The following is a 19,426-nucleotide window of genomic DNA, read 5'->3' on the forward strand; positions in this document are numbered from 1 at the left end:
GAAACTAGACAAAACTGGGGAATAGGCTGCAATAAAAAAAGTGAGCTGTAGTTACCTAGCAGATTCAGTGGGGACACGCTGGTTCTTACGGCTGGGCTCTGTGACTTGTTGACAACACATGACTGCAGCAGATCACTGGCGTCAGTGGTGCACCGAAGAGGCCAGTGATTAGCTGCAGTCATGTGTTGTACATGTGATGTCACTGCTGCAACCGTGTAAACAAAGTCCAGCCGTGAGAATCGGAGGGTTAGAGATGGGTCTGCTAGATAAGTACAACTCACTTCTTTATTGCAGTCTATTTCTCAGTGTTGTCTGGTTTCTAACTGGAAATGGACAACCCCTTCAACCAACAGCAACATCAGACAGCCCCATAAAACTCATTGTTAAGTAATAGACATAATCTTTTCTTCTTTTCAGAAGTATTTCTTATCATCATACCCCATGTATCATTCTGTCTATGAAACTGTGGATTTGGTTTCACGTCTTATGGACCAAGGTTTCTACTATCATCAAGCTGTTGCACGGCTGTGGGGTGAAATGGCCCTTCGTCTAGCAGATGACGTGATCCTGCATTTTGACTGTGTGCATTATGCAGAGACGTTGCAAATAATTGTCAATGACGTGCAAAGCTCATATGGTCCTAAGTTACTGGAACATAACATTACCCTGAGTAAGTCTTGACTCTTCAGTTCTCCAGATTTTCCATTTTACTAAAACACATCACATCGGTAGAACAGACAGGTCCACTTTATAGTCTCTATTAAAGGTTTATCACAAGGGGCATTATTCGGACAATCCTCAGGAAACCTGTATGATCTCCCACTACTAGATCTTTTTTATGATTCCATGAGAATGAAGTAATGTCTACGGTGATGGCATGTCACGTGCATATGGTGGCCAAACATGGTATATTGTATTTGACGAGACATCAACCCATTATTGGAAGTTAGTTCATGTGTCTTTGAATGACTGACATCAAGTCACTCCAATGGTCTCATAAGAACTAGTTCACACTGCGGATCTCTCAAAATCCACCACGTATACCTCAGCAGACACCTTCTAGTTTTTGCCACTGTTTTTAAATTTGAGTGCTGTGGACCAGTACATGGTTTAGCCCCACTGGATGTAGCTATACAGTGAGTGGACACTTGCTGCAGTTTCCAGCGGCGTCCATGTACATGACACCATGCCAAGAAAGAACAGACGTGGAAGATAAAGCACAGGGTGCCACGTTTTCAGGACTAAATTCTGTAGACAAAAGCCGCTATGAAAACTAGCCTTAATGGAGGTACTGTAAAATAAAAAGGTGCAGATACAGTAAAATTCCACTAACTGGGATTTTGGTGGTCCAGAAATCCTACCAATCCCATATTGCCATGAATTTACCTAATAATTCGGTAGCTGACTCCAAAAGTTTGGACATTTTTGTAATCTGGCATCCTAGTGAGCACTGTGTATAAATGAGAATTTTACACTCGTTTTATATACTGTATTATATATGTCAGCTATCAAGGCACCATAGGTTCTAAATCTTCTATTTCCAGCTTCAATCAAGGAGGCAGTTGGTGAATTTCTCCAAGCAGCTAAGGCCTTGCAGTCACGGGCAGAGACAGTAAATAGAGAAAAGTAAGTAGAACTTGAAAAATTGATTCTTCTTCAAATTGTAGAAAACTGTAAGAGTCAAAAAAGGTTTTAATTGCCCAATAGCAATAAAATATTAAAAAGTAACTGCTCCCAAAAGTCATGGCTCCCTACCATGGGTAGGGCTACACACAGACATTTGTTACCCGACAGCTTCTAATCTGGTCTCATTATCTTTTGGATGTATAGTATCATAGCAAGATGCAGAGGACAGATGGAAAGTAGTATGACTGTAGGACAATACAACATAGGGTTTAGTTGCAGGAGGATACCATAAACACATACCGGTAGCTCTGCAGAAGAGCTGTAGACCCAAAATGGTTGAGATTTTTTTTTTTACATTTATAATATTTACAAAAGCTGCTTAATATATTATTTAAAGATGCATTGGAAAATAAAAAACAATGGTTGGCAAAGTACTGTAGATATAGCCTATAATTGAGTCAGATAGGTAATGCCATGCCAAGTAGTGCATCAAAAATCATGAAATAAAAACATTAGACCTTGTTAATATACAACAAAGATGGTGGATACTAATGTATACAGGATAATACTTTTACTTTCCTGGGGCAGCCATGCTGGAGATACAACCTTCCTCCCTCTTTTGTGCACGCTTTATGATAGCTCTAATGAATGACAGATGAAGTGTCAGACTATGACTCTGTAGGAGATGATGGAGTATAGCCATTCTCCTAGAAAACAGGGAAGGCACATACACACAGGGTTGGACTAGGGTTCCTTGGGCCCACCAGAGGAAATTATTCTTGTGGTCCAAACTCCATACCATCAATAAAGTCTAATAGATTTTGTTTCAAAGAAATAGACCATAGTGGCAAGTTATTGGCTCCAAAGGCAGCTCCAAATGTTTTTTGTTTTTTATCTGCTGGACCTTTTGAGGGCCCACAATGGTATCAGAGCCTGGGCCCACCAGAGGATCCTCTGGCACTATGGTGGGCCAGTCCGACGCTACATACACAGCCTTATCTGGGTGTAGTATTGTTATCTTGCCTTACCTAGGCCTCTAGCTTTACAAAACAAGCTTGTCCCAGTCTACATAGCAAAGCTGCCAAATGAGATTTCAGTCTAATGTACAGTATGTGCTCCACTGGCCACTGTGGAGAATACAACAGGGTGGTTAGTCGCATCAATCAAATTTTTTTTTCAATATGTGTATAATAAAAATAAAAAAAAACTATTTAAATGTTATTTTCTGGCGACATTCCATTTTAACATTTTACACTGATGTTTTCACTCTAAAAATGTGTCCACAGGAAAAGGTAAAACTAGGAGGTAAAGAGGTTCCCACAGGAATAACCTATCTGATTCATAAACCAAGAGTAAAGAGGATTATGTGAGAAATGCAGGGACGGAAAGATTTCCACATTATAAAACCATAACACTTACCCATGGGAACATAGGAAATGTCAAGGCCGTTATTGCATGTTCCATTACTCCCAGTTCCTCACTCTAGAGAATAATTTTGCTTTCATAAAACATTCTGCAAACAAAATTAGCATAACTTTTGCCACCGGTCTAATTTTATGCTCCTTGACGGCCAGCGTCCTCATGTTAAATTGCACTTTGGCACCATCTTTGGGCTTTAGGTTTGATAGGATAATGTGTAGACATCTTGAGACTACTGAACACTTTTCCTGTCTTCAGCACAAATGCAGTAAATCAGTCAATTTGTAACATAGCTTATTTCACAGGTTTACATGAATATCAACTGCGATCAGCACGTCTCCTGAGATCCATCCACTGCCACAGCCATTACATGGAGTAGACTATGTATTTGTTGCCCTGTAGAGAAAATTCTTTACTAGCGCATGTTCCTCTGCTCTCCATAGGAAAAACTGACCTGGGATTGTCCAGGATTAGGCAAACATGGTTGCTTTCTCCAACAAAAAAAAAAGTTATACTGAGGTTGTGTGGGGTCTTAGAACTTAGCCCCAGTCACTTCGGTGACACAATCCACGGACATGTCGGGCATTGGTTTTGGAAAAAAAGCAGTCACATACTTCTAAGAGTAAAACCACATGGTTCGGTTGTCTGAATGCAGCCAAGAAACGTTCAGACGTGCTAGACACTGTGGGGTTGAACTCTAATGCTTTCAAATGGGATTTGGGGTCAGATCCCAGAGGTTTATACAACCATCAGGGTAGCAGCATGGGGTCTATCTGTACTGTGACATCACTATGCGCATTATCTTTGCTGTCACACCACTGTGTGTAGTTTTCTTCATTAAAGGGGATGCACCATCTCACACATTGGGGACATATCGCTATGATATGCCTTCAGTGTCTGATGGGCACGGGTCTCACCTCCGTGACTTGCACCTATACTTAGAACGTTGCCGGCAAAGAGAGAGTGCACCATGCATGCGTGGCTGCCCTCCATTCATTCCTGGGGGGGGGGGGGGGGGGGGGCAAAAATAGCCAAGCACTGGCTCGGCTAATTCTGCCAGCCCCATAGAAGATAATGGAGCGGTGGCGACACTTGCGCGGTGCACTCTGGGACTTTACCAGCTAAGTATAAGTGTGATCCCTGAGGTGGAACCCACAACTATCAGGCGACATGCCCCCAATGTCCGAGAACGGGCAACCCCTTTAAATGCAGTAATTAACTATCCTTAGCCTTGTAATACGGTAACTTGTGCTGTTTTGACACATCTGTGTTACAACACAAGGCTAACCCATAGACCATAGTATCTACACATGGAGAATATGATATTATATTTTTGGATATATGCATTAAAAGGTTAATTTTACATACATATCTCAGTATAAATAGACTGGGGCACAGTTATCAATGGTGTTGGTGCAAATTCTGCCAAATCAATTAAAATTCATATTGATACATATTGTGGCAGATTTATCATTACAGTCTTTAATTTAGACAGTGTATAAGACTAGGTAAGCAGAAAATGCTCCAACCCGGCCGTAATGGCTCACACTGACGCATTCGATGCATTTTGCAAGCGGTGTCTAAAGTGCATTATAAAACCTGGCTCATGGAATGTACACCAGTTTTTGGCAGAATGTGCAGCAAGATTCTTGTGCATTTTGCTTAGTAAATCTGTCCCATTATTTGGCACAACTCATCACATACTAGACTTCGTCCATTATCATTTACACCAGTCAAAAATAAATTCTCACCCCCTGGAGTACCTTTTTAAATTATTTTATACATGTTGATGAGCAATAGTAAAAATCAAAGGGGAGATTTATCGAGCGTCTATCCCAGTTTTCTGATGTAAAGAATTCACAACCGTTGACGCAAGTCCCAGTTTGCAACAAAATATGCAACTTTTTACTTTTTTTTCCCCCAACACAGCCGCCACTTTTATAATTTCTCATATAAGAAGGTCTTTTCTAAGATGAGTAAAAATTTAAAAGGATAAAAAATAATAATAATGGAACAACTTTACCCTGTTCTTCCTTTTCAGTCCGTTAGAGGTGAGAAAGATTAATGATCAACTCATGCAACTTGAGCGATCCTTCATTGACCCACTTGGAGTTGCTGGCAACATATACTATAGGTAATGTGTGGAGAATTTAATATGAAAAGTTGATAAAATGCTCCATTTGAAATCATCCTCTCAACTTTTGTGACCTTTGTGGGAGAATTTCCCACCTGGCAAGGAGCGCTGCAAGTGTTTATCTTCATCAACATTGCAGCGGAGGTGGAGGGTAATTACTACTTACTCTCCCATTAAAGATAATTTACAAAAAGTTGTAATTACACTACACTGCTGCTACATGGGCACCAGACCCACAAAAATCTGATATGGATGACCTATCCTTAGGCTATCATGAAACTGGAGTACCTCTTTAACGCAACACCCGATGTTTGGCTTGAGATGAAAAAAATAAAAAAAGTAGATGTCTATTGGATGCCACCAAATCATGACAGCTGTCATGATGGTTCCCATGTTAAAAACCCATATAAGCATAAAGGGGTTCTCCGGAAATTAAGAAAATTAAAATACTTAAATATTACTTTATAATAAAGATATTCCCAAATATCTTCGTTATAATGGCTCGTTTTGTCTAGGGAACGATTATTAGGAAAAATAAAATAGCCGCTGTCCTATTAGTACACACAGAACCTGTCCTAATCACACAGGAGGACAAGTTACTTCACAACACTGAAGAGCTGCCTCATCCTCCTATCTGCTCTGCTTGTCAGGGATTATACAGCTGGTAAGATCTTTAGCTGAATCTCTGTAGGAATGGAGTCCATGAGGAGACATGAAGTACAGATAGGAGATGGGGATGTGGGTAATGAGCAGCAGCAGCACTTGTATGCCGTCTATTACCACAGACCCACATTACCACAGTCTGTCCTGTTCATCTTTTGTTTCCCCCTAAACTCCATTCCTACACAGATTCAGCTGAACATCATATTAAACTCTAATTAAGAATAGTGATGAGTGGCAGGGGCTATATAAGAATTTGCGATATTTCACAAATATGTGGGCGAATATTCGTCATATATTCGCAAATTCGATTATTTTCTTGATTGTGGGTCACTTTTGCTACATTTTCCAAGATGCTAGAAGTTTCCTGAGACTGGAGAAAATGGTTGGCATGGCAGAACATTAAAAATGGCTTTATATGCAGTTAGAGTGCTCCAATATAATCGCAATTGCACTAATAGGCACTAATGATGCAAATATTTTGGCGCAATATGTGAAACTTCACATTTTAGCAGGTCTGCATGTATGTATGGACAGCAGAACCTATCACACTACCTAACACCCTGCACTGCAACAGCTACACTATATCAGGATATACCCTACACTGACTATCTTCCACTATCTGTATTATATATATATATACAGTACAGACCAAAAGTTTGGACACACCTTCTCATTCAAAGAGTTTTCTTTATTTTCATGACTATGAAAATTGCATATTCACACTGAAGGCATCAAAACTATTAATTAACACATGTGGAATTATATACATAACAAAAAAAGTGTGAAACAACTGAAAATATGTCATATTCTAGGTTCTTCAAAGTAGCCACCTTTTGCTTTGATTACTGCTTTGCACACTCTTGGCATTCTCTTGATGAGCTTCAAGAGGTAGTCACCTGAAATGGTTTTCACTTCACAGGTGTGCCCTGTCAGGTTTAATACGTGGGATTTCTTGCCTTATAAATGGGGTTGGGACCATCCGTTGCGTTGTGGAGAAGTCAGGTGGATACACAGCTAATAGTCCTACTGTTAGAATTTGTATTATGGCAAGAAAAAAAACAGCTAAGTAAAGAAAAACGAGTGGCCATCGTTACTTTAAGAAATGAAGGTCAGTCAGTCCGAAAAATTGGGAAAACTTTGAAAGTGTCCCCAAGTGCAGTCACAAAAACCATCAAGCGCTACAAAGAAACTGGCTCATATGCGGACCGCCCCAGGAAAGGAAGACCAAGAGTCACCTCTGCTGCGGAGAATAACTTCATCCGAGTCACCAGCCTCAGAAATCGCAGGTTAACAGCAGCTCAGATTAGAGACCAGGTCAATGCCACACAGAGTTCTAGCAGCAGACACATCTCTAGAACAACTGTTAAGAGGAGACTGTGTGAATCAGGCCTTTATGGTAGAATATCTGCTAGGAAACCGCTGCTAAGGACAGGCAACAAGCAGAAGAGACTTGTTTGGGCTAAAGAACACAAGGAATGGACATTAGATCAGTGGAAATCTGTGCTTTGGTCTGATGAGTCCAAATTTGAGAACTTTGGTTCCAACCACTGTGTCTTTGTGCGACGCAGAAAAGGTGAACGGATGGACTCTACCTGCCTGGTTCCCACTGTGAAGCATGGAGGAGGAGGTGTGATGGTGTGGGGGTGCTTTGCTGGTGACACTGTTGGGGATTTATTCAAAATTGAAGGCATACTGAACCAGCATGGCTACCACAGCATCTTGCAGCGGCATGCTATTCCATCCGGTTTGCGTTTAGTTGGACCATCATTTATTTTTCAACAGGACAATGACCCCAAACACACCTCCAGGCTGTGTAAGGGCTATTAGACCATGAAGGAGAGTGATGGGGTGCTGCGCCAGATGACCTGGCCTCCACAGTCACCGGACCTGAACCCAATCGAGATGGTTTGGGGTGAGCTGGACCGCAGAGTGAAGGCAAAAGGGCCAACAAGTGCTAAGCATCTCTGGGAACTCCTTCAAGACTGTTGGAAGACCATTTCAGGTGACTACCTCTTGAAGCTCATCAAGAGAATGTCAAGAGTGTGCAAAGCAGTAATCAAAGCAAAAGGTGGCTACTTTGAAGAACCTAGAATGTGACATATTTTCAGTTGTTTCACATTTTTTTGTTATGTATATAATTCCACATGTGTTAATTCATAGTTTTGATGCCATCAGTGTGAATCTGCAATTTCCATAGTCATGAAAATAAAGAAAACTCTTTGAATGAGAAGGTGTGTCCAAACTTTTGGTCTGTACTGTATAAGCTATCTAACTATCTATCTAATATAGTGTGGAAAGCACAGAGCACAGCAATGACACTGCTGTCTCTCTCAGAACTTTAAAAACTGTAGAAAATGGCTGCTGGGAGCTTCTTATATAGTAAGAGGTAGGCAACTTTCCTATTGGTTGCTAGGGATGTTGCAAAGCTCAGACAAAGACATTGCATCCTTTTCATTGGCCCGCAAGCAAGAAGGGAGGTTACTGTTACTGATTGAAAAAAAAAAAAAACTAGAATATTGGAAATTACAAATATATATATCACTATATTCTAAATATTCGCAAATTCTCGAAGTGCCGATATTCGCGGTTAAAATTTGCGATTCGAATATTCGCGCCCAACACTATTCAAGAATATAATCCCAGACAAGCAGAAAAGAGAGAAGGATAAGGCAGCTCTTTAGCTCAGTGTTGTTAAGTAACTTGTTCTCCTGTGTCATTAGGACAGGTTTTGTGTGTGCTTATAGGACGGCGGCTTTTCCTTACGATTGCTCCATATACAAAATGGGATTTGGGAATATATTTATACATAAAGTAATATTTAAGAATTTTCATTTTCTTAGTTCCTGGAGAACCCCTTTAACGTATAATGTTTTTATTTTTTTACTGGATGGTGAAACATTGCGTCTATTTTGTATCCTGTAAAGTTGGCATCCTTAATGAAATTTAGAAAAGGTTAAATGGGGTTGTCTCATCATAGAGAATGGTGGCATATCACTAGGATATGCCCCCATTGTCTTATAGGTGCGGGTCCCACTGCTGGGACCTGCACCTATATCAGGAACGAAGCCCCGCATGGTGGTGTCTGGAGGACTCTGGTCCGGCCACCACCAAGCCGGCTCCCCATAAAAGTTAATGGGAGTGCAATTCGCATGACCAGCCACCGCTCCCATTCACTTCAATAGGCTCAACAGAAATAGCCAAGGCTATTTTTGCCAGCCCCTTAGAAAATGAATGGAGGGCGGCTGCGCAGGCGCAGTGCGCCCTCCTTCACTTTCGGGGCTCCGTTCTCTATATAGGTGCAGGTCCCAGCGGTGGGACCCACACCTATAGGACAATGGGGCCATATCCTAGCGATATGCCCCCATTGTCTATGATGAGAAAACCCCTTTAAGCTAGGAGTAAAAAAATCCAGTGGCATTCTACCCAGTCATAGACAGAACTGTGCATTGATTGACAGAGTGAGCGCCACTGATCTCCATGATTAGTGCAGGACAATGGGATCATATCTACATGGGCCGATGAGTGGGAACATGCAGTTCATACCCGATCACTGCTTGCTCATTCAGCTGCATTTACATCACGTGTGGTGCTAAACAATCATTACCACGATTATTCATCCCCTATACAGATTCATTGTCTGCAGCACTTCTCTGTTTACACCGGGCACTGTGCTGCTCACAATGATTTTAAATCCCACATGAGACATGTGGTCACCTGATGATCGAACACTTTGCAGCACATTTACATAAGGCAATTATTTGGAATTTAATGCTTGTTCCTCATAATAAGACCAATTATATACATAGTAACATAGTACATAAGGCCGAAAAAAAGACATTTGTCCATCCAGTTCGGCCTGTTATCCTGCAAGTTGATCCAGAGAAAGGCAAAAAAAAAAAAAACCTGTGAGGTAGAAGCCAATTTTCCCCACTCAAGGGGAAAAGAATTCCTTCCCGACTCCAATCAGGCAATCAGATAACTCCCTGGATCAACGACCCCTCTCTAGTAGCTACAGCCTGTATTATTACCGTATTACACTCCAGAAATACATCCAGGCCCCTCTTGAATTCCTTTATTGTACTCACCATCACCACCTCCTCAGGCAGAGAGTTCCATAGTCTCACTGCTGGTACCGTAAAAACTTTATACAAGTCTGTAACAGACTGAAATTGCAACAATGTTTCTGTTTAGGCTGTGCATCTCCTTTCCCACCGTCAACTAGAAGATTCTAGCTTAGATAGAAACTGTATATAAGGAGAGCAGAGCACTTTTTTGTCTGCAGATAGGGACTAGTGTTTAGTAGAAGAGACTTTACCAGACTGCACAAGTGATCAGTAGAAGATGCCGAGACAGGAATACTCTGCCACAGATTCTAGGTCCCCACTCCTTTGACCAAAGGACCGGACAGATGGCCGAGCCACCAACCCTTTGGCCAGGGTACCGGACTTCTGAGAGAGAGAGGACAGCTAGCTCAGGCCTTCCCTCAGCACAGAACCTTCTTCTGTCAGGGAGGAGACTGGAGAATCCCTGCCTGTATTGTTTTGCACTTGAGTTTCTCCAGTAAAGAAGCACACTGGTTCACTATAGACCCTGACTCTCTGGACTTGCTGCTCTTTGGAAGGGATGGTAAGGTGTGGTACACTCCAATGGGAAGTAACACGTGTTTACACCTCAACTGTGTCCCATTGGTACCACCCCAAACCTGGGCACTGCACTATATCAATAAGTCCATCAGGCACCGTTTTTTCCCATCAAAGTTGTATCCAAAAATTCCATTGTTGTGTGACCCATATCAGAACAGAAAACTAAATTCTCAATAAAGATGTTAAGTATATATACCGAAGAAGTAGATGACTATACAAATAGACATTACTTTGTGGCTACTATCTTTTAATTTCTGTTTATGCCATCAACACCTTTTCTAAAAATACCTCACTTCCTAAGCAAAGCTGGGATTTTAATAGCTTTCCAGGTCTTTTATGTCCACCAGATAACAGTGACAACTGCATTGTGCTTTTTCGTATGTATTACAATAAGTTCCCTTTCATTCTATTTTTAAATAGTCATGTTTTTCACAGGTTTGGCAAACAAGAAACCTCATTAGTATCTTCAGCAATTGTGTGGTAGAACAATCTTTTCTGCTCTAATGGCACCATGGAGAATAATACCGTATTTAGGACAAATTTATCATTAGTATGTGGCAGTATGCTTCTATATAATTATTCTCACTGAAAGCAAAATCCAGAAAACTATCAAAGGAATCTTTCATTGTGAGAACCCAGACAGTTTATAGAATACTAAAATATGGATATCTATATATTGTGTAAAAACAGACACATTTTATAAAACCACACTAAAGTAAATTAACCCCATTGCATATTCTGTACTGAAGCATTTGAGCCAAAGACAGACATTTTTTTTACAAGGGTGTTAGAATTTTTATACAGCCTGGAAAAAATCTAACGAGTGGTACTGTACAGTCGCAGATGAAAGGGACCCCATAGCAAATACCAAAATGGGCACCTCATTGTAGTGCTTGTTTTGGCTCCCAGGACCAAAGGGCTAGATTCTTATTTTCAGGAGCTATTGACCAGTTGCCCAAACCTCACCAGTCCTGGACCCCCTCTCTCCAAGAGCCCCAAAGCAGTCACATGGTCTCTTCCTATAGTATGCAGTTCTTGGTACTGTGGCAGCAGCAGGAGCTCTTTAATGTGCCCAGGCAAATAAAAGCAAAGGCGGCTGAACCAAAAGATTTTTCGGCGGGACTGGGTGACTACTTTATATGGGTATGTCCTGAGTTTCTTATATACAGGTGTATCTCAATAAATTAGAATGTCATCGAAAAGTTAATTTCAGTAATTAAATTAAAAAAGCAAACCTCATATACGCTATAGATTCATTACACACAGAGTGATCTATGTCAAGCGTTTATTTCTTTTAATGTTAATGATTATACAGTTGTGGCCAAAAGTTTTGAGAATTACATAAATATTGGAAATTGGAAAAGTTGCTGCTTAAGTTTTTATAATAGCAATTTGCATATACTCCAGAATGTTATGAAGAGTGATCAGATGAATTGCATAGTCCTTCTTTGCCATGAAAATTTACTTAATCCCAAAAAAATCTTTCCACTGCATTTCATTGCTGTCATTAAAGGACCTGCTGAGATCATTTCAGTAATAGTCTTGTTGACTGAGGTGAGAATGTTGACGAGCACAAGGTTGGAGATCATTATGTCAGGCTGATTGGGTTAAAATGGCAGACTTGACGTGTTAAAAGGAGGGTGATGCTTGAAATCATTGTTCTTCCATTGTTAACCATGGTTACCTGCAAAGAAACGCGTGCAGCCATCATTGCATTGCATAAAAATGGCTTCACAGGCAAGGATATTGTGGCTACTAAGATTGCACCTCAATCAACAATTTATAGGATCATCAAGAACTTCAAGGAAAGAGGTTCAATATTTGTTAAGAAGGCTTCAGGGCGTCCAAGAAAGTCCAGCAAGCACCAGGATCGTCTCCTAAAGAGGATTCAGCTGCGGGATCGGAGTGCCACCAGTGCAGAGCTTGCTCAGGAATGGCAGCAGGCAGGTGTGAGCGCATCTGTACGCACAGTGAGGCGAAGACTTTTGGAAGATGGCCTGGTGTCAAGAAGGGCAGCAAAGAAGCCACTTCTCTCCAAAAAAAAAACCCCATCAGGGACAGATTGATCTTCTGCAGAAAATATGGTGAATGGACTGCTGAGGACTGGGGCAAAGTCATATTCTCCGATGAAGCCCGTTTCCGATTGTTTGGGGCATCAGGAAAAAGGCTTGTCCGGAGAAGAAAAGGTGAGTGCTACCATCAGTCCTGTGTCATGCCAACAGTAAAGCATCCTGAGACCATTCATGTGTGGGGTTGCTTCTCATCCAAGGGAGTGGGCTCACTCACAATTTTTCCCCAAAACACAGCCATGAATAAAGAATGGTACCAAAACACCCTCCAACAGCAACTTCTTCCAACAATCCAACAACAGTTTGGTGAAGAACAAGGCAAAAGTGATAACTAAGTGGCTCGGGGACCAAAACGTTGGCATTTTGGGTCCATGGCCTGGAAACTCCCCAGATCTTAATCCCATTGAGAACTTGTGGTCAATTCTCAAGAGGCGGGTGGACAAACAAAAACCCACTAATTCTGACAAACTCCAAGAAGTGAGTATGAAAGAATGGGTTGCTATCAGTCAGGAATTGGCCCAGAAGTTGATTGAGAGCATGCCCAGTCGAATTACAGAGGTCCTGAAAAAGAAGGGCCAACACTGCAAATACTGACTCTTTGCATAAATGTCATGTAATTGTCGATAAAAGCCTTTGAAACGTATGAAGTGCGTGTAATTATATTTCACTACATCACAGAAACAACTGAAACAAAGATCTAAAAGCAGTTTAGCAGCAAACTTTGTGAAACCTAATGTGTGTGTCAGTCTCAAAACTTTTGGCCACGACTGTAGATTACAGCTAATGAAAACCCAAAAGTCAATATCACAGAAAATTTGAATATTATACAAGACAAAGTAAATTTTTAATACAGAAATGTTGGCTGACTGAAAAGTAAGTACATTATATGCAAATACCAAAATGGGTTTGAGCTCCTTGAGCTGAGTACTTGGTTTGAGCTCCTTTTGAATGAATTACTACAATCAATGCAGCGTGGCAAGTAGGCGATCAGCCTGTGGTACTACTGAGGTGTTATGAAAGCCCAGGTTGCTTTGATAGCAGCCTTCAGCTCGTCTGCATTCTTGGGTCTGGTGTCTCATCTTCCTCTTCACAATGCCCCATAGATTCTCTATGGGGTTTAGGTCAGGCGAGTTTGCTGGCCAATCAAGCAAAGGGGTGCATTCCTGGTGTAAAGTACAGATATAGTGGAATTTACAGATGAGCGAACCAGTCAAGATTCATATCGGGTCTGGTTTGCAGAATTTTTTGAAAAGTTTGTACCCAAATTGATTCACGCCAAACCGAAGTTGCTCCAATTGCCCTGAAAGCTGGTATATAACTCCCTCCAGCCTCCTACGACTTATATTTTTTGGGAAAACGTATCTCTTCATTTATTTTTTATGAATTCCCCCCCCCCCCCTCGAACATCCCCCCCCTTCCCAAGCCCTGAAACGCAATGACAGCCATAGTTAATAAAGTCTGAGTGACAATGACATACATAGCTATGGGTAAACTCACATTTGATGGTGTTGTCATAGAGCATGTTTAAAAAAGACACCGGCATATCTTCAAAAATTAGCCCTTATGGCAGATGATGTTTAAACACAGATAAAAAAAAAAGTGTATTTGGGGAACATGATGGTTGGAAGTGGCATTATGAATGCCGCAGCAGCAGCCGTACACCACATGATGGTAGGTTGGCAGGCAGACAGCAAGTGTGACAAGATGGGGCATCAGCAGCAAGGAGAGGTCTATTGATCGCATTTAGCCTGTCTGGACTGTGACAAAAAAAATTTATTAACACAGTAATCATGTACCTATGCTACCTCATGAAATTTACCCCTCCACAATTTTTGTTTTACATTTAAACAGTGTTAACCACCCCCCAAAAAACATTTTTAAATTTCAACCATGTAACCCCCTCACCCTTCCCCCCACATAAAACAGCAAAAATTCATTTCAACCTTGTGGAAAGTGAGTACATTGAAACTGAGCCTCAGGCATTAGTGGCATGATGCAGGCCCCAGCATTATCTGGACTGTGAGAAAATATTGGTATTGACACAGTAATCAAGTATATTAATGCTGCGCCTTAAAGATATTTACCGCGCCTTTTTTTTTTTTTAACATTTCAACCGTGTGAAAAGTAAGTACATGAAAACTGACCCTTAGGCATTAGTAGCATGATGTAGGCCCCACTATAGCCTTGACTGTGAGAATATGTTAATATTGACTCAGTAATCACGTACATATGTTCCTTAATGTAATTGAATATCCCCCCCAAAAAAATTACATTTCTACCATGTCGAAGCTGAATGTACATAAATGGATGATTGAGGTGTGATGCCCAATTTCAACTTAACACACACAGGTAGATTGCTGCCACACCGTGGTTATTGCTGCAGCAATCACGTATATATGCTGCTTAATTAAATTAAAAGACACTCCCCCCCCCAAAAAATAAAATAAAAATCATGAATTGTGACCATGTAGAAACTGAAATTACATAAACTGACAACTGAGGCTTGACGCTCAATTTCTTGTTTATACACACAGGTAGATTGCTGCTATACCTGGTGTCTTGTAGTAATCACACACATATATATATATATATATATATATATATATATATATATATATATATATATATATATATACTGGTTTAATTTATTGAGATGCACCTGTAGACGATGAGAAGGGAAAAAGCTTGGGCATGTTGAACTTCTTTTAAAACGGTTCCATATTCATTTGCAACTTGAGCCATCATTTACTTGAGTTGTGTTACCATCTCTTTAAATGCTGAAGGCATGACCTCTCACTTTTTGTTCTCGGCAGTTATTAATAAAACAGGTTTAATTATTCCTAGTAGCATTACTAGGATGTGGATCTAAGTCTACATGTATCTGTGATATATAGCACGGAATGTGTGACTTTCAACATTTCCAGCTTTTTTAGGTGTGACTCTTGATAAATGGGAAGGAAGAATCAGCACTGCTCCATACAGTGTTCCCACAGAATCCAGTGTACATTTTACCTTGTACTAAAATGTATGGTATAAAGATCATTTTTATAGCAAAATATGAAAAAACCATAAAGAGGTTTATATACATTGATATCACTTACATGTGCTGCTCATACTGATTACCTGTGGTTTTGCATAGGAAGAAAGCAGATTAAAAGGGTTTTCAGCAGGTCATCAATAGTGAGGGTCTGACTCCCAGCACCCTCCTCCTGACGATCAGTTGTTTGAAGAGGCCCTGGCATTCTGGTGAACACAGTATCCTCCTCACAGCTTATCAAGCACAAAATATACAAAGTGCATGGGCATAGCAGCTGTTCTTCATATGGCACCCTCTTCAAACAGCTGATCGATGAGTGGGTTGGGAGTATGACCTCCATCGATCAGATATTGGTGACCTATCCTGAGGATAGGTCATCAATAACGTACCTCTGGAAAAGCCCCTCTGGCAAAGAGCCAGCAAGGAAAGCAGACATTTTATAAATGTATATTATAAAATATTTTGCATTATTATTATCTTATTGGTTACCTATTACCATTCTACAGGAGAATAATGGGGCAATGTTCACTATGAAACAGTTATAGTTTTATGCACTGTAACACTTATTTTGTCTAACAAATATTTTTCTCATCTCCCCAGGCATGTGATTTATGCCCCCAATCAGCACAATCTGTACGCCTCCTCCAGTTTTCCTGGGTTGGCTTCTGCAATGTTTGATATTGAAAATGATCCAAACCAAGAAAAACGCTGGCAACAAGTTAAAAAGGAAATTTCTATCATTGCTTACACCATAGCCTCTGCTGCTAGCACCATTCAGGACCCAAGGAGCATAGGCAACACACAACTCTGAAGTGAGAGCTTACATCACAATATCAGAAGAATTTTATGTATCCACAGCTTATGTAAGAACTTGTGACTTCTATGCACCGACAACTCTCCAGCATCATTTTTTTTTGTACAGATGTATTGAACATAGTTACAAGAAATGTGTCATCAGAAAATGACCTATCGTTTAGAGCCACTGTACTTTCACACAATTTCATTTAATAGAGAATGGTGTAACTAGCGAATTTCTAAATCACAAACATGGGTGGTAAGCTGCATACAGTGCTGGCAGAAGGAAGATGCCCCCAGCTTCTGAGTGAAATTCATCTAGCTGTGCAGCTGAAACAGAATAATATGGTTGAAAAAAACATTAAAGAAGCCCAAACAAATGTTTCTTCAAAGTTATGAAAAAGCAATTATGCCATTTTTTTTTAAAGAGTCAGGTACGATTTAAATCGAGTTATGTTAAACTTTTATTTTTATTTTAAAGCAATATGTGAAGCAATATATATATAAAGTGGCCAACTTGTTTAAGAGAGGGATTGTTAGCAGTTCTACTATAGAGGACATGCAAATAATAAGTAAATTACTGTTTGTTGTTTCCGAGTATATTATAGCTAATCAAAAATGTAACCTAAACCTCATGAATAGAGTTGAGCGAACACCTGGATGTTCGGGTTCGAGAAGTTCGGCCGAACATCCCGGAAATGTTCGGGTTCGGGATCCGAACCCGATCCGAACTTTGTCCCGAACCCGAACCCCATTGAAGTCAATGGGGACCCGAACTTTTCGGCACTAAAAAGGCTGTAAAACAGCCCAGGAAAGAGCTAGAGGGCTGCAAAAGGCAGCAACATGTAGGTAAATCCCCTGCAAACAAATGTGGATAGGGAAATGAATTAAAATAAAAATTAAATAAATAAAAATTAACCAAAATCAATTGGAGAGAGGTTCCATAGCAGAGAATCTGGCTTCCCGTCACCCACCACTGGAACAGTCCATTCTCAGATATTTAGGCCCCGGCACCCAGGCAGAGGAGAGAGGTCCCGTAACAGAGAATCTGTCTTCATGTCAGCAGAGAATTAGTCTGCATGTCATAGCAGAGAATGAGGCTTCACGTCAGCCACCACTGCAACAGTCCATTGGCATATATTTAGGCCCAGCACCCAGGCAGAGGAGGGAGGTCCCGTAACAGAGAATCTGTCTTCATGTCAGCAGAGAATTAGTCTGCATGTCATAGCAGAGAATGAGGCTTCACGTCAGCCACCACTGCAACAGTCCATTGGCATATATTTAGGCCCAGCACACACACAGGCAGAGGAGAGAGGTCCCGTAACAGAGAATCTGGCTTCATGTCAGCAGAGAATCAGTCTGCATGTCATAGCAGAGAATGAGGCTTCACGTCAGCCACCACTGCAACAGTCCATTGGCATATATTTAGGCCCAGCACACACACAGGCAGAGGAGAGAGGTCCCGTAACAGACAATCTGGCTTCATGTCAGCAGAGAATTAGTCTGCATGTCATAGCAGAGAATGAGGCTTCACGTCAGCCACCACTGCAACAGTCCATTGGCATATATTTAGGCCCAGCACACACACAGGCAGAGGAGAGAGGTCCCGTAACAGACAATCTGGCTTCATGTCAGCAGAGAATTAGTCTGCATGTCATAGCAGAGAATGAGGCTTCACGTCAGCCACCACTGCAACAGTCCATTGGCATATATTTAGGCCCAGCACACACACAGGCAGAGGAGAGAGGTCCCGTAACAGAGAATCTGGCTTCATGTCAGCAGAGAATTAGTCTGCATGTCATAGCAGAGAATGAGGCTTCACGTCACCCACCACTGCAACAGTCCATTGGCCTATATTTAGGCCCAGCACCCAGGCAGAGGAGGGAGGTCCCGTAACAGAGAATCTGTCTTCATGTCAGCAGAGAATTAGTCTGCATGTCATAGCAGAGAATGAGGCTTCACGTCACCCACCACTGCAACAGTCCATTGGCATATATTTAGGCCCAGCACCCAGGCAGAGGAGGGAGGTCCCGTAACAGAGAATCTGTCTTCATGTCAGCAGAGAATTAGTCTGCATGTCATAGCAGAGAATGAGGCTTCACGTCAGCCACCACTGCAACAGTCCATTGGCATATATTTAGGCCCAGCACCCAGGCAGAGGAGGGAGGTCCCGTAACAGAGAATCTGTCTTCATGTCAGCAGAGAATTAGTCTGCATGTCATAGCAGAGAATGAGGCTTCACGTCAGCCACCACTGCAACAGTCCATTGGCATATATTTAGGCCCAGCACCCAGGCAGAGGAGGGAGGTCCCGTAACAGAGAATCTGTCTTCATGTCAGCAGAGAATTAGTCTGCATGTCATAGCAGAGAATGAGGCTTCACGTCAGCCACCACTGCAACAGTCCATTGGCATATATTTAGGCCCAGCACACACACAGGCAGAGGAGAGAGGTCCCGTAACAGACAATCTGGCTTCATGTCAGCAGAGAATTAGTCTGCATGTCATAGCAGAGAATGAGGCTTCACGTCAGCCACCACTGCAACAGTCCATTGGCATATATTTAGGCCCAGCACACACAGGCAGAGGAGAGAGGTCCCGTAACAGAGAATCTGGCTTCATGTCAGCAGAGAATTAGTCTGCATGTCATAGCAGAGAATCAGGCTTCACGTCACCCACCACTGCAACAGTCCATTGGCATATATTTAGGCCCAGCACCCAGGCAGAGGAGGGAGGTCCCGTAACAGAGAATCTGTCTTCATGTCAGCAGAGAATTAGTCTGCATGTCATAGCAGAGAATGAGGCTTCACGTCAGCCACCACTGCAACAGTCCATTGGCATATATTTAGGCCCAGCACACACACAGGCAGAGGAGAGAGGTCCCGTAACAGAGAATCTGTCTTCATGTCAGCAGAGAATTAGTCTGCATGTCATAGCAGAGAATGAGGCTTCACGTCAGCCACCACTGCAACAGTCCATTGGCATATATTTAGGCCCAGCACACACACAGGCAGAGGAGAGAGGTCCCGTAACAGACAATCT

The 19,426-nt window shown here is 41.6% G+C and overlaps 1 protein-coding gene across 4 annotated transcripts in view; it reads left to right on the forward strand.

The window, feature by feature from the left end:
* Positions 1-16,971, forward strand: part of LOC122922106 (N-acetylated-alpha-linked acidic dipeptidase 2-like) — a 155,890-nt gene extending 138,919 nt beyond the window's left edge. For 3 of the 4 annotated variants that reach the window (XM_044272581.1, XM_044272580.1, XM_044272583.1), the window contains 4 exons: positions 418-670; positions 1,545-1,626; positions 5,087-5,179; positions 16,192-16,971. In XM_044272581.1, the coding sequence (XP_044128516.1) occupies positions 418-670; positions 1,545-1,626; positions 5,087-5,179; positions 16,192-16,402 (639 nt within the window). In that variant the 3' untranslated portion in view covers positions 16,403-16,971. The remainder of the gene's footprint in view (positions 1-417; positions 671-1,544; positions 1,627-5,086; positions 5,180-16,191) is intronic. The other variant, XM_044272582.1, reaches the window with a different exon arrangement.
* Positions 16,972-19,426: the final 2,455 nt, after the last annotated feature.

This window comes from Bufo gargarizans, chromosome 11 (genome assembly GCF_014858855.1).
Source record: "Bufo gargarizans isolate SCDJY-AF-19 chromosome 11, ASM1485885v1, whole genome shotgun sequence".
NCBI classification, from domain to species: Eukaryota; Metazoa; Chordata; class Amphibia; order Anura; family Bufonidae; genus Bufo; species Bufo gargarizans.